The sequence below is a fragment of the Leuciscus leuciscus genome (genome assembly GCF_965113295.1).
Source record: "Leuciscus leuciscus genome assembly, chromosome: 3".
Classification (NCBI taxonomy): domain Eukaryota; kingdom Metazoa; phylum Chordata; class Actinopteri; order Cypriniformes; family Leuciscidae; genus Leuciscus; species Leuciscus leuciscus.
Window position 1 is genome coordinate 18,009,471 of NC_138727.1, and position 16,610 is coordinate 18,026,080.

Genomic DNA, 16,610 nt, shown 5'->3' on the forward strand with positions numbered 1-16,610 from the left:
GAGCATATGACGTCATTTGAGAAATTACCTATCTCAGTCTTACTCGTGGCACCACTCTGGCAGAACCAGCCGTGGTTCCCAGGAATGGTCTAGATGCTCCCTTTAAGAAGGGATCTCCTTTCCCAAGCGAAAGGGTCAATCTGGCATCCCCAACCCGAGTTGTGGAGCCTCCACCTATGGCATCTCAACAGGAACTTCCAAGCCTCCCCTGGAAGGTCATGAGCACAATCTCGGAAGCTAGGGCACCTTCTAACAGGAGCCCGGCTTATAGACCCCATTTCCTGTGAGATCGAGTTCATTCTCTTCAGGAGCTGTTGGATGGTGGACGCATTCAGTCCACGCTCTAAGTATACAGTATGTTTACAGTTTTCTGGACATTCGAAGTCCTTGACTCTAGTAGCCTGCCTAGGGCCCTCCTCACTGAGTGCCCCTGGGCTCCGGCTTCACAGGTCAGCGTTATGCAGCCGTTCCCATAGCAAGGGAGAGAAAATCTCTCACACTAGCAACTGAAACCTTTTCGAAAGGGAACTCTGTGGATACTGACGTAACCATGATTCCCTGAGATGACGGGAACAAGCATTGCGTATCATGCCATGCAGAGTTTCTCCATAGCGAGAGAGAGAAAATATATCATGCAATGCTCGTTCCTGTTATCTCAGGGAACCGAGGTTACGTCAGTAACCCGAGCATTTCACTGTATTACATGAAGAAAATAAGCTTTTAATAATAAGTCAAATCATTAATTGTACTTTTGTGCAATTTTGTACTTTAAGGTACATGGCAAATTTTATGAGTGTAGATTTTATGAGGAGTGCAGGTGCAGCGAGTCAGTACTCTGGTGATCGTGAACGAGTGGGCGGGTCCTGGTGATTGAGTGATGATTAGGGCTGTGACGGTGTGGCTGATTCTGTGACAAAAGGGGGTGGGCTATTTGTCTGAGGGGTTGTTATCATCACCATTGAACATGTGGTTGAATTGTATGCATACAGTATGCAGTATACAGTACAGTATTTACAGTATGCATACTATAAATTGTTTTTATTTCTTTTATATCTGCATATCCAGAAAGTTAGCATATTTAAGATGAGTTCATCATGAGTTCATAAGCTGCTTATTTAGTGCTGATTTTGTAGATATCTGTAGAGTAACATCATGACTCACTCATTTACCTGTTCAGGCTTCATGAAACTTCACAGTCAATAACATCTATGAGTTTAACTAGTCTGGGGTGCGTTTCCCAAAAGCATCGTTAGCCAACTATGGTCGCAAGTTCCGTCGTTCTCAGCATAGTTGGCTCTCTCTGTGTTTCCCGAAATCATCGTTGCAACGAACATTCGCAAACAGCATCGCAAAGTTGTGTGGTTGGAACGACAGCTCTCGACCTGTGCCAAAACATAGTTTCTAGTTTGCATGAAATGTGGACTTAATAAATCTTTATCTTGAGCTAAACAAGCAAGCCGACATTCAGTACAACCTGTGTCTTTTATTTAGAATACATACAAATGTCATTTACGTCTTTTAGTTTGTCTAGAGATTTGAAGCACCGTTATTGAAGACTGCGCATGTGCAAATGTGCTCTATGTAAGAACGAGCCTATGATTGAATCTGGAAATAAAGCAAAATAACTGAGAAAAATTTGAAATAGTCTTCAGATACCATGTCTGTAATTTACATCAAAACATCTAGCGTTAATTTGATCTCAAACAGTTTCATTAAAAGTTATTACTCCACCACGTGCGTGACGTCATAAACCAACGTGGTTGAATGACCACTTTGCAGCAATAGGGTTTCGGGAAACAGTTGTGACTAGCTAGTTGATTTCTTCAACGATGCATCGAACTATGGTAGTGAAGCAGCGAGATACATCATTGTACGGGAAACGCACCCCATGTCTGCTTTACCGCAACTGCTTTTGGATAATGCAAATGTCTAACACAATTCTGTGAATGAACACTTCTACAGTACTTAGAGGAAATGAGACACATGAAAACCTGCCTGTGGTAATGAGCAGTGACAGACTATTGTGATCGTATAGATAAGGAGGCGAGTGAGCGTTTTCGCTCTGTGAACCGATTAATTGAATCTTTCATATGGAAAAGCTGTGGAATGAACACACTGCAGATGACAGGAGATTATCCATAAGTCTGGCGGATCTTTAAATGGAGATGAATAATGTGTTACTTGATTTGATAAAAAGAGGATGTGACTAATAATATGCACTTGATATGAGGTGGAAGTGAACAATGGAGCGGAACTATGGAGAATCGGAGCTACTGTTCTAGGCCATATCCATCTACACCCTCCCTCTATCTCTCTCTTACTCTCTCACTCTCTGTAAACCCAGAGTATGTGAGTAAAGCGTGTATGATTTTTGCCTGGAGCGAGAAGCATTTTGGACATTTTTAGTGTTCTCGCTCATTCCAAGATTGTACCAATCATGAGCTTAACACGTTAGCGGCCTATAATACGATTAGAAGTCAGCAAGAATTCCCCATGTGTTAATGTCAGAGCTGTAGCCCAGTGGGCTGTGCACATACTCTGACATCTTGCGTGATTGCACTTTTGTGCAGGTGACCCTGAAATCTTGTCCAGCTTAGGTCATTTCTTGATATCACCCTTTTATTCCCCCTTTTAATAAAGTAACAAAAGAAAAATATATATATTGAAAACAACTTTAATGTACTAAAGGTTCGGTCACATTAGCTGAATTTTAGTGAAATTTCACAGGCAAAAAAAGGGTCATTGTCAGACTGTTTTTGTAAAGGTAGAGTAACTGGAAGAGTCTTGCACATAAAAATGCCCGCGCCCGCAGGTTAAATATATGGTGGATAGAGCTAACTCAAAGCGAGGTTTCTTTCACCATTGTTCAGTAAGCTAGCTTGGAGTGGGAAATGGAAAAATTGGAGTGGATGGTTTACAGAATGCTTTGGTCTTTCCATGAGTGCAGGTTCCCATGTAAAAGAGAGAGAGTGGTACTGGCTGTCTTGTGGTTTGAGGACAGCAGACGGTGAGTGAGAGAAGCCTGTACAGCATGGAGACTGGAGGACAGAAGGATGGAGGTCACAGAGAGGTTACTGTTTCTCTGGCCAGACGGTGAGTGTGAGAGTTCCCTACCCTCAACTAAACCTCCCCTCTGACACTGCTGTTTGTGTTTCCAGAATTCACTTTAGGTGTTTGCTGAACCATTATGAGGACATGTATACACATACTCAAGGGGTCAAATGTATTACATGGTGTTTGAGATCCCCAAGACCTCTCTTAAAGGAATGTTTCAGGTTCAAAACAAGTCAATTGTATCATGTTTTTTTTGTTTTTTTGTAGATGATAAATGAAAGCTTTAGCGTAAGTTCTGCCAGGAAGACTCAATCGTTACGTCACTTATTACCTTCACATCTAACCAATCATGTTCTAATACTTGCAGTATAAAAGATCGGTACTTACACATGTCTGAGTTCGCAGATGCTGACCCAAACAATTACCTCCACCCTCCCCGCCACCACCAGGATGGTCCCTTCCCATACCTCCCGGGGGGTCGGCTGCGCCCCTGCCTTCGTCTTCAGGCAGGAAATGCAGATTCCGCTACCCTCGGATTGCGCGCTACGGACCTACGCCAAAGAACTTCATAAATATTTGCTTGCTGGGCTGTTAATAAATATATGCTATTGTTACATCATTTTATCTCCCAAGTCTTTCTGGAAAAACTGTTGTTAAGGCTCTTACAATGTAAGTAAACCGGGCCAGAGCTCCAGGAGATTTAAAAGCAGAAATGTGAACACTTACATAAATTATTCAGTAAAAAGCTGTTTATTATTTGAGCTGTACATTTGCCTAAAATTGTCATTTTTGAAGTAGGGAAATTATTCTTGCTTGATTCTGGTTATGAGTTACCAACTTCCGTTTGTAATGTAAACAGCCTATTTCTGATTTCCTATTTCTGGTGAGTGTATAATACAAATGATCGGCATTATATGGTCATAATATTAGGCAGTTATCAATTCACTCAGACTCATGCTAACATGTATGATGTTTAATTTTTGAAACTGTGTTTTATTGTTTATTGTTAAGTTTATTGCCTGACCCCATGTACTTTGAATGTTAGTGTCTTACCATAAAAATGATGAAGATGAAGATGGACTTCAAAGGACTAGTCAAAATATTTTTGTGGTTAACAATACAACCTTAAAATGTATTGTAGGGTACAATAGCTAATTAGCGCAGTGGTTCTTTTGGTCAACCCTGTCTGGATTTAAACTCGATTCTAGAACATTAACTAGGCTTCCAATCTCCCATCAGCCAACATTAATTCCAAACTACTGTTTTGTCTCCTAAAACTACAAGCTGTTTCCATTTAAGCCACTTCTGATACATTTGCGTAACGTTTTTATTGCACATGATCATAAAATTCTATGCCATGCTGTAATGTAATGGACACACTGCATTACAAATCAAAAAGAGGCCTTTTCAATGCCAAGAACTTTTCAGCTTTTGTTTCTCACAGTCCACCTATCCTCACACTCATAACCCTCCCGGCACTGCGGTGATGTAGAATGGTGTGGCAGCTGCCACCCCCAGCCCCCCTTAGCTGATTGAGAACAACTCATGCGTTCACGGTTTCACAGCATCCCAGTCATAGCTTATGGGCCTCTCGCCATCTGGGGCCGCACAAGAGCCATGCCACGGCAGCCATGATTTAACACACAGGATAAACAGATATTTCATAATTCACACAGTGAGATGGGTGAAGGAGATAGATTTCAGCCAGATGACGGGTCCTTTGGGACAGCGGAAATGGGATAGTCAGGCATGCATACTTTTATTTTCTTTAATTTAAACAGAAAGTGGATAAAATATTAAAGCAACACTATGTAACTTTTCAACCTTCATAATATATTTCCAAGATCCTTGTGATGGTACATCGACTTACAATAGGTTGAATGACACGTCTGCCATAGCCTGACAGGGTCTGTATCGCTTTTACTGGCACTATGTAACTTCGGGGTTCGGGTAGTAACCAGAGCACAAAAAGAACTACAAAATTCGATTGCTTTACGGCATACGTCACGTCCCCCACCACTTCGTCAAATTTGGACGTGAGAGGCCAACCAGCGTTTGTTTTCGGCTTTCGTGCGTATGTTTTTGTCATGGGGGTTGTTTACACCTGGCCACTTAATGCGTTTTCTCAGATCCGATCGTGAAAAGTCCAGGTTTAAATGCCCTCCAAAACGCATTTGAGACGGATTTGAATCCGACCGCTCAAACCACTCCAGGAGGAGATCTGAGACGCATTCCAGACGAAACTGGACAAGTGTAAATGCATATGGTTGTTGAAACCACATATGTAAATTGTACTCCTCCCAAAAATGCTTAAAAAAAAAAACGTGTGAGAGCATATGTTATATCCAGATATGACGACGCGCTGGAACACGCATCACCGCAGATGAGCAACTGCATCAAGCCAACGTGCAAACTATCGCAAATCAAAGTGAAAGTAAGTCGCAGACGCTTAACACACAATCTTCATCATTAAAAGTAAAGAAACTAAATGATCTTGCCAGGGCTGTTACTGCTCTCTCTTATTGCGGTCTTTGATTTTGAAATTTTAGCTGATGATCTAGGCTATAAAATGCAGCTCATGTCTGTTGCTTTCGGTGACGTGCACTCCATTAAATCTACATTTAGCGCGAGAATTGAAGATCGAATTTAAATCCGTTTCGCAAAAATACATTTATGTGACCAGGTGTAAATGGAATCGTTTTGATAAATCAGATAGCTATGCCTCACGAATTAGTTTGCCAGATGAACTCAGGTGTTGTGAGGTGTATTTATCACGTAGTCCTGAGGGATATCAGACAACGCCGTTTGATGTTGATTCCTGCGATTATCATGAGAACAGCTTTCAATATCTCACATAATTATCAGGACATAAATACGCCTAACGTAGAGGTTGTAAATAGTGTAAACGAGCACAATTTGCAAACTATTATGATAAATTGCAATAATCATGTCTAATGACATCATAACGGCCAATGTTATGAAATAATGCGACGTACATTTAACTTAATTGATGTTATCTGGCATTTTGTAATGTTTACATTCCAATAAAAACAACACAAATTAAATTATACAGTAAGCCTAGACTATAGACTATTTACTTGTGATTTAGCTGCAATCATGTAAAAACGTTATAATATATTTACGACAGTGCAAGTATTCCACAGCGACTCTAGGGGTCGCTGTTTGACAAAAACACAATTTCTACTTAGTGTGGCTTTAAAAGCAATATTCAAATTCAAAGAAAATTTGTCAAATAGTATTAGCAAAACTAAACAAACAGCTATTATTTTTACCATTCTTTTTGGTGCCTCTATTCATAGAAATTATGCACTTTAAATCTGATAATTGCTCAGCATATACATTCAATGGTCATAACTCAAACTATTTTGCAGGATAATCTGTTATGCAAACATGTTGCACTCATCTTCCAGGATGATAAAGCTAAATTGCATGCTGTTAAATTCAAGACTCTTGTAAATGCAAGTGATGGTGTTCAGTGCCTTCAATGGCCTTACATATCAGCAGATTTAAACATCATTAATCCTTTAAGGGAAATTCTAAAGCATTATACAGTATGTATTTTTACTAACGTTGTACACAGTTTAGGTTTAATCCTGAGAAGAGCTGGATTAACTATATGGCCATTTGGGCCTCACTAAATCAAAGAGGCTATGATGCATAGCTGAATACTGTAAGTGTTTTCAAAAAGTGGGAAATGCAGCGCAATGGCCAAAGACTGAACTTAAATAGTTCTGAAGACAAAATGTACACCATCTCCTAAATAAGCCCTTGATATCAATCTGTTGTTCTTTTTCGAGGGAACATAAATGCTGCATCATTGCGTTGATGCTATGAAATGTGTTTACAATGACGAAGCTCTGATGAGCTTTGATGATGAAGAAGACTTTGTCTCTGCACCTTATGGTTCAGGCCAGGCCAAAGTGAATCAGATCATGGAGCTCGCAGATGAAGCTGTTAGAAGAGTCTGAGACAGGCCCAGCCCTTTCTCTTGCTCTCTGAACAGACTCTGAAGGTCCCACTCTGGACTTGGAAGCTCTCTCTGCGATTTCTTCAGGTCTAGATGATGACCTGCCATCTGGGGAGTCTAGCTTCGAGGAGCAAGATGAAGAGGGGGGTTACGAGTTGAGTGCGGCTGGTGAGCAGCCCTCGTATTCGAAATGTTATGAGTAGTTGCTCGAAGTTGTAACTCGAGCGGTGGCTAAATTGAACATCAAAACTGCCGAACGTCTCTCCTTGGGTTCTGAAAACTATAGAGAAAGGTTACAGAATTCAGTTCAGGTTTCGTCCTCTGCGTCTCATGAAGCCAGAGCAGATTGTGTTGGTTGCGCAGGAATTAAAGTGTATCTTTGACAAAGGGGTCATATAGAATGTTCCTCTCCCAGAGACTCAGGTTTTTACAGCCAGTATTTTCTGGTACCCAAAAAGGACGGGGGGTTGCGTCCAATTCTCGATCTTCATCTCTTGAACTGCACTCTGTGGACTTACAGGTTCAAAGTGCTGATGTTGAAGCTTATCGTGTCTTAAATCCAATCCGAGGATTGGTTTGTCACGATAGACTTAAAGGGCACCTATAATGACCCTTTTCACAAGATGTAAAATAAGTCTCTGATGTCCCCAGAGTATGTATGTGAAGTTTTAGCTCAAAATACCCAACAGATATTTTTTTACAGCATGTTTAAATTGTCATTTTTTGGGGCTCAGAAAAACGCGCTGTTTTAGTGTGTATCCCTTTAAATGCAAATTAACTGCTGCTGCCGGCCCAGGGGGCGGAGCCTCACGAGCTCGCGCTTCAGTCAGGACAATCTCATCTGATAATATCAAAACAGAAACTCTCAGTAGTGTTCATTTTGACTCGGAGTCGGACAATAATGCCCACAGCGCCAGAGAATATATGCCGTATGGAGATTAAACAGGTATAGTTTAGCTTAATTATGGTTATAACTTATTTGTCATCTGCTTTTATCCACTATTAATACAAGCCTGCTGCAGCAGACCTCGTCCGAATGATGACCAAAATATACTGATGAGTTCAAGGAAGTTTATTGTACATCACACAAAAGATGAAGCGTTAGTTTTACTCCAGAGAATCACTGTAAGAACAGCTAAATAAACACAGTATAAGATGTGAGCATTAAAGTCTTATCCATAAACTCTCTCTCTCTCCCTTTCATTATCATGGAACATACACAGCGAAGTACACAAAACACTCGTTACAACTAACAGCAAACAAATATATACACACCTTTTCAGTCTGTGCTTAATAAACTGGTACACTGTAAATCCGTAAAACTATTCGATGAGCTGTCATAAAGAGCGTGCTCTCACTTTCATTTCTGCCGTGGTCAGTAACGTTAGTCCTGTCGCTTCGGAGACTGTAAGCTGGATCACAAACAGTTGGTACAGATCCATCCTCGAGTAAGAACGAGAGTAAATGAAGACTGATATGTTCATTCTGACATCCAACAACAACACAACTCAATCGCTTAGGAGACATTCTTGTCTACAGCCGCTCAAGCGTCGCGGACTGTGTCCAGCTCACTCAGGGCGGGTCTATGCTCAAACTGCAGTGTCACTCAACAGTCGTGGGAGGGGCCTGCACAATTCTACATCACATTGCGCTGAATCTGAGAACAGCTCATTCTGAGACAGTGCTTATGATTTATTGAGATTGTAAAAAAACCACTGGGTGGATTTTTATCATTCTAGGGTGGTTTTGCTCACACACTGCCAACACCCATTTATGTTCAAACACCATGTAAAAGTGAATTTTGCATAATAGGTGCCCTTTAAATGATGCATATTTCCACATAGAAATATTGCCTGTGCTCAGGATGTTCCTGAGGTTCGCTTTCGGGGGTGATGTTTACCAGTATCGGGTTCTTCCCTTTGGCCTAGCCTTGTCTCCTCATACATTCACCAAGTGCAGGTGCAGCTCTGTCTCCCTTGTGACTCCAAAGCATCAGTTTACTAAATTGACATCAATGACTGGCTAATATTGGCTAAAGCCGGGTGCACACCGTGCGATTTTGGCCACGATTTGGCCGTCTGTTTGGCCGTCAAATTTTACCTCCAACAATTTTCTTTGTAGCCACCATTTCAATCCCGTGTTTTTCCCATGGACTGGTCAAGATGATATTGCACCCTTGTCCAGATTACATCCTAAGGGTGCCTTCATCATCATTTCATCCTGTTGTTCTCCAAGCCTTCTACCCTCCACTGTTTGAAACTCAGGAGCAGGAGAGGATTAATAAATGATGTCCAGTTTGGGCTCTTAGGATATATGTCCCATGGTGGCGTGGGCATTGTGATCCAATAGAATAAACGCAATGACGCAGAGTTCATGTTCCCTCGAAAAGGATGTAACCCGATTCCCTGAGATGGGAACATGATGCTGCGTCACATTGCCATTCTTCAAGTACAACTGCGTGGCTTCCTCAGACAAATGAACCTGGTGACGCGCTTGTGCAGGTGCCTTTTATAGACTTAGTCACGCTGTATGCAGTGTCACCTGACTTTGTCCGTGGCCACTGGCATTGGCGCATATTACACATGATTCAGACACCGGCTCATGCTAAAGGCGTTCCCATAGCATCAATGTAGTGACACAGCATCTCGTTCCCATCTTAGGGAACGGGGTAAAAAATGTAACACTGAGACATTTTCCATTTATTTTTCCATTTACCTAGGCCCTGTGTCCACCAAATCGTTTTTTCACGCGGCTGGCATATTTTTCCAATTGTTTTCAATGTGAACGCCGCATTTTTAAAACGCCAAGAGCGTAACGAGGCACTGAGCGTCTTTTTCACGCTGAAGCGATGATCGCTTTGTGTTTTTTACCGGTCGCCAAGAGTTGAAGAATGTTCAACTTTGGGTAAAACGCAACGCTCATCACAACGACCAACAGTCACATTCTGCTTGTTCAACGTCAACAGATGACAACAAGCAGCATAATAACGGAACAAAATAATTAAAAACGAGCCAAAGCAAATACTTTATAATCTATCGACATTTTTATATAGAAACAACACAGAAACAGACGATCTGTGAAATTAAATACTAGTAACACTTTCGCGGATATTCTGTATTATAGCAAGCAAATCGTTTCAACTGAAAAAAACGCTACGCTGCCAGACCGCTGTCAAGCACCCACAACTAGGCGTTTTCTGCAGAGCGCCTAGCGTTTTCGGCTAAAAACGCTTTGGTGGACACACAGCCTTATTCATTAATGGAAAAAAGAACTGTGATTGAAAGTGCAACGTTTTGACAGTCAGGTCTTCATCAAGCACCATCAGGTGCGGACATCATGCTTTTTTTCATTATTTTTTTTTATTTATTTTTTTGTCCTGCACCTGAGCCCAATTAAGGTGTGTGGGATGTGCACATCTTTTTTGTATTTTCTATTCTCCACCTTATTCATTGCCCACATATTTATGATATATATATTTATGCAGTCAAGTGCAACAGCTACTGAGCCAAAAAGTTATCTTATTAATGTTTCATGTGGATCTTTTCATGCTCAGGGAATGCCGCTGTGATGAAACATCAACATATGTATCCGTCTGGCATATAAAAAGGAAATAAAAAAAATTAAAAATGAAATTGTGCCTGTGAGAAAATAAACTTTTCACCTGGATTCACAAAACATAAAACAATAAAACATAAAATTCTTCTTAACTGTTTTTTCCTTCTTATTTTCGGCAAAAAAAAAAAAAAAAAAAAAAAACTTGCTAAATTTAAGATATTTAATGATTTTATTGGGCTGTTTCAAATTAATTATTGTAAATTAATATACATATAATACAAATTGATACTACTAGGGTTGAGCACTAGTATCACAAAGTGACAGGATCCATAATGTAAACAATAATTGGTCATAATAATGTGTGTGATTCAATTTGAAATCTACAAAAGCAAGTTAATTAGGGACCTTGTTTTTCATTTTTATATTATTTTCTCCTGTGTAATACCTGTTTTGTCCTCTCAAAATTAGAAGAAGAAAAAATTATAACCACTTAGGTTATGAAAACCCTAGTTTTAATATCCTTACAAATATAACAATAGGGATTTTCTTAAATTAAAGGGTTTAGTATTGTACTGAGTACTGGGACTTGGTTGCCTTCAGAAGTACAAATAAATTATTTAAATTATTAAGAGCCTGGTGAAAGGAAAACAACATCTGCTAAGGAGCAGAAAACAAACATTTTCATTAACAGCACAGTTCCCAAGTGAAGTGGTTTACTCGTAAGTCCAAGCGGGTCAAAATATTAAAACCAGCCCTATAAATAGGGTGTTAATTGTTAGGTTTGTATGGACTTTGCACTTTGAAGCAAAAAAACAAACAAAACAAAAACAAATCAGAAGGCTCTTGATGTTTACAGTAAATTATCAAAATAAAAAAAGTCTACTTTTGGACATTTAAGCCACAAATAAAATATAAACATTTCATTTCCATTAGATAAACCAAGTGACACATGCACACAAACTATGAAAAAGATCTAACTTAACCATATCTTTTAACCAACTGTTTTCAAGGTGATTTTTAGTGTATATATAAAGTCAGTTTCTCTCAGGGGTGTAAGTGTAGTTCATCACATTAACTATGGACATGCTTCACAAAAGTTTGATATCCAAATAGTGTCCAAATACAATCAGAAAATGTATTGAGTCTTAGTTTTAAATAAATCTATTGTTTTATAATTCTAACAAACTCCTTTTTTTGTTTGATATTTTGCTGTATAATGCATATACTGTAATTTGGAGTCCATGTCCTTTGTAAGCACAAAACACAATTACATCATAAATCAGCTTTATGTGTGTAGAGACCATGTGTGTTCCACCACATGTAAGCTACCATCAAATACCATTTTTGAACCAGGACAGTCCTGGGATATGGTAGAATGGAGGTAAATTATGTACTTTGGTGGACCTACAGATAAGAGTTTGAAACATACTGGTAATGGGTGTGAATATTGTTTATTCAGGGATTTTATATTAGTTTGTTTTTTAACAATTGTAATTTGTTTGTTCTTCATAGATACATCCTTTACCCCATTTTAAATTCAAGGTTTTACAAGTCTAAAAAGTCTGATGCCGATTTTGATGCCGAAACCTAGCACAGTGACCTTCATCGTACATCGTACAGTCTTATCAATCAAACTGAAATCAATGGATGCAGTAGTGAAGAGATTGATCCAACTGCAAATCACCACTTAAAACACTAGGAAGCGGAATATGCATGGTGTGATACAAACCAGCCTCATGAAAGAAAAAATCACATAAAAGAGAAGCAGACGCAGAAACTCACCACGTCTATGATCTGAAGCAGCGTGAGTCCCAGCTCCACCACTATGGGTGAAGAATCATTGAGCACAGGCCTTTCCAGTCTGTTATAGTTGTTCATCAATTCCTTATACAACTTTCGCTGATATTCCCCTTGTAACGACTCTATAGAAAGAAAGAAAGAAAGAAAGATCTCATCAAGAGTGAATGCACAAGAGATGGTTTGGAGTTACATTTTTAATTGATCTTTAGATTTGATTTCCACAGGCTCTGATAGGCAACTCAGTAACACAGAGACTAATTCCCTCAGGGACATTGCAGTTGTCCTGTAAATAAAAAACACATGGAGGGGACAGTCTGAGAGAAGACTACAGCAAATCAGCAGTATAAAATATCCACACTCCTTCCACTCTCCTTCACAAAGATGGACTAAAGTCCCCTGATGTGTACTAATGGGATTTGCTCAAATGTAAAAACACGATGAGATGGAGAGATGAAACGGAAAATTTCAAGAAACTAATGTATGACATAATATTAGCAGTCCAGGATAATTCAATGTGGATAATTGAATTTTCTTGGAACATCTGGGATGATGTCTATGTATAGATTCAGTATGGTTACACTGTAATAAGCAGAATTTCCTTCATAAATCAAAGGAACCCATTCACATTGTAAGAGGCATCATTCACACTCTCCTGACTCACAATGCATAAGAGGAAATTAAAAGGAGCGTATGTTCCGTGGATCTGTGCATGAGATTGAAGCTGTGACAGAGAGAGACTACATGCAGCTCACATAAAATCTGTTTAGCATCAAGTTTTTAATCAATGCACTGAGTGTTAAACATGCCAACCAACAAGAATGCTTTGTCTTTAATCTCTGGGTAGACCTAAAATATCACTGTTGTTATTAAAAATGTGTTCATTTTCTTTATTTATTAAATAGAAACAAATATGTCTTATTTTGTGCAAAAAGATCATGTTAAATCAGTGGCTTGTTCATTTAAGAAAGTGTAGTATTTAAAACAGCTCTTATCAATTGGAAGCCTTTAGTTGTTATAGTTTTTATTTTTAATGTTGCAATATAATTTTTTTTATTTTTTTTTTACTTATCCTCTCTAAACGCTGGCCTTCATTATAATACATGTGGCATTTTTGCAAAGTAATGTCAATGTTTACTTAATGTTTAATTTCAATGTGCACAGTAAGTTTATTGCTGGCTACTACTATACTTCATCCCAAATGCTATTGGAATTCAAACTGAAAGCTACCTAAAAGTTAACCTTTAAATAAATTAATAAACATCAAATAAGTTTTTTTAATAATCTAGAATGAAATAATTAAATTATGCAGTGAACAAAAAAATCTCATGACTTGCTGTCACAAAGGTCAGAATGTCAGTAATGAGTGACTCAAGTTCTGGAATGTGCTTTTTTAATAAACCAAGTATTTGCATGATCAGTAAATAGCAGCAATAACTGGCTTCTAGCAGGTAAAGATACTTTTTTTCAAAGGTAGACCACTTCTATTGTCCATTTAGGCAGGTTTAGCAGCTACAACTAAATGGGCACAGAAGTTTAACACAAGAAGTTCCCTGGTATAGGTATCTCCTACTTTAGGACACAATTTAATTTCATTAAGAGCGCAAATGATCTTAATTACCACTATACCATTTAACATTCTTGTGTTCTTTTGTTCTGGTATTTCTAACAGCTGATACTTGCAGGGGGCAGTTGTGGCCTAATGGTTAGAGAGACCTTGTAGCCCAAAGGTCGTGGGTTCGATTCTCAATACCGGCAGGAAACGACTAAGGTGCCTGTGAGCAAGGCAACAAGAAATCTCCCCGGGCGCCACAGTGAATGGCTGCCCGCCTGTGTGTTCACTACTTAAATTCCGAGTATTGGTTACCATACTTGGTCTTCATGTCACTTCAAAGAATGGGACTTCAATCTCTTGCTTTTTTGTCTGAATCAACCCGTACAGAACAGTGATAGCTGCTGGATACATGACATGCCAAGCAACAGGATACAGGCTGGGCTTGTAAACGCTCAAGCAAAAAAAATCCTAATTGAAAGTTGCTTTGAAAGTTTCTAAAAGATTGTTTCGGCAATAGTGTCACACACGCATACACACAAACACACACACGCCAAACACAGCATGGAGCACTGACAATAAAGAAAGCAACAGAGGGTTTAACACTATATGACACTAAAGGATTACAGCCCATGACGAGAATGATTGACACTCTTAACAAGGTCCCTACAGAGAGGAAATGATAGATTCTCTTTTGTTCTCTTACATAATCAGAGTAATCTAAGCCATTTTTGCACTTGTTATTTCTGCAATTTACTATGATTTCATCCAACTCTTAGACTGACAAATATCACTGGAATCTTTCTCTACCATTTAAACTGGTACTTACTATAGGGTTAGGAATAGGGTTTGGTTTAGGGCTAGTTGTATATAATTATGCATAATTTATAGTTATTACTATAGTAACTACATGTAACATTTAACAATGACACTGTAAAATAAAGTGTTACCGAAAATGTATTATACTTTAAATTTATATTAAATGCAATTAACTGAACTTTAGAGTGCTGTTTCACCGACTTGAGTAGACCTAAAGTACATCTTTAAATGTAATTTCTAAATTTTTACTTCTATTGTCTTTGAAATACGGTTAAAGCGCACTGCAGAATGTACTGACAAGCACTTATGGTAAACTAACATACTTTTCTCTATTGAAACTGGTCTGTCATGTATTTAAACATATTTGTAGTTACACATTTGTATTAATGAGGTTGCAAATTAGTACATGTAAAATATGTTATATTTAAAGCTGCAGTCCTCTTTGTCGCCATCTCTGTTCGAAATCTGCTATTGCAGTTATTAGCAGAATTATCAACTTTACGTGGGTTGTGCCTCGGCATAGCACAGCACGGATGAATCCAATGTTTTGAGGAGAATGTGCGGCTGTCAGTCACCACGCCGGTGTGGGTACTGTCATTCGGAATCACAGATTCTGCTTTTTGGAAGTATGACCAACATAAGAATTTTCACCGGAAAATGTCATCTGAACAAGTAAGTAACATCCACTTTTGTTCTGACCAACTAAGGGAAAAAAAGCATTGCAGTAAATCGTGTTGATTAACGATCGCTTATCATATCACGTCAAACCGTGCAAATTATACTTTGTTCTCAAATTGTTAATGTTAACAACATCAGCATTGCGTGATTACATTTAATGCCCTTCCGATATTCATCCTTGATTTCGCATGGCCCGGTTGCTGTCACAGTATATACTGTGTTCTGTGTTTTCTGTGTTTGGTTCTGTGTTGATTGTGTTCACCTGGACTCATTAACTCTGATTACACCTGTTCCTTGCTTCCATTGTGCCAGCTGCCACTCATTTAGGTCATGTGTATATATACTCTGTCTTGTGTTGTGTCAGTTGCTGGTTCATTGTCTGAGTTTCAGTTTCTGTGTTAATGGTGTTGTAGTTTTATGTATTTACTATATTCATTTGGATTACCGTGTCGTCTCCATGTGGATGTTCCGGTCTGTTCCTGGTTTTCACCATTGATCATCTTCCACCAACGCCACTACCAATCATCCAGCACTCTCTACTATCGTTATCCTTTGATCATCATTGTTGCTATCTGGACATTACATCATTCCTCCTTCCTGTGTTGTGTGTTTACCTGTTTATAATAAACTCTCTTTTACTTTGCACTTGCGCCTACATCCTCATCAATCGTACCGTGACAGAATGAACCAGCCCATCATGGATGTAGCGAGTGCGATGGACATGATCATTTCGCTCTTTCCCGAGCGTCGACCACGAGAGAGAGAGGTGGAAAGGAGATCCAAGCCGGTTCACAAGATGGCTACCACTGCTGCACCTGTTCTTAAGGTGGCTGCCAGTCCTACTCCGAGTCCTAGGAGGGCCAGTCTAGAACCGATTACACCAGCTAGACCAGGGCGAGGTTCTAGACTGGCAATTAGAAGAACACCCTTCTCCACAAGACCTATCACGTCAACTCCTGTTTTAAAGATGGCCACGGCCAAACCGGTGGCAGTTCTCAAGAGGGCCGTCATCATGCCTGCACCGGTGTTTGAGACAGCAGTGGCCATACCTGCATCTGTTTCCCAGAGGGCTGTCGCCATACCTGCATCCGTTCCCCAGAGGGCCGTTGTCTTACCTGTACCTATCCTTAAGATGGCTACATATGAGTCTGTTCACAAGAGGACCAC

The 16,610-nt window shown here is 39.5% G+C and overlaps 1 protein-coding gene across 1 annotated transcript in view; it reads right to left on the reverse strand.

Moving 5' to 3' along the window:
* Positions 1-16,610, reverse strand: part of chrna8 (cholinergic receptor, nicotinic, alpha 8) — a 94,534-nt gene that overhangs the window by 58,809 nt on the left and 19,115 nt on the right. Inside the window, exon 2 of the mRNA XM_082164595.1 lies at positions 12,380-12,519. Within this exon, the coding sequence (XP_082020721.1) occupies positions 12,380-12,519 (140 nt within the window). The remainder of the gene's footprint in view (positions 1-12,379; positions 12,520-16,610) is intronic.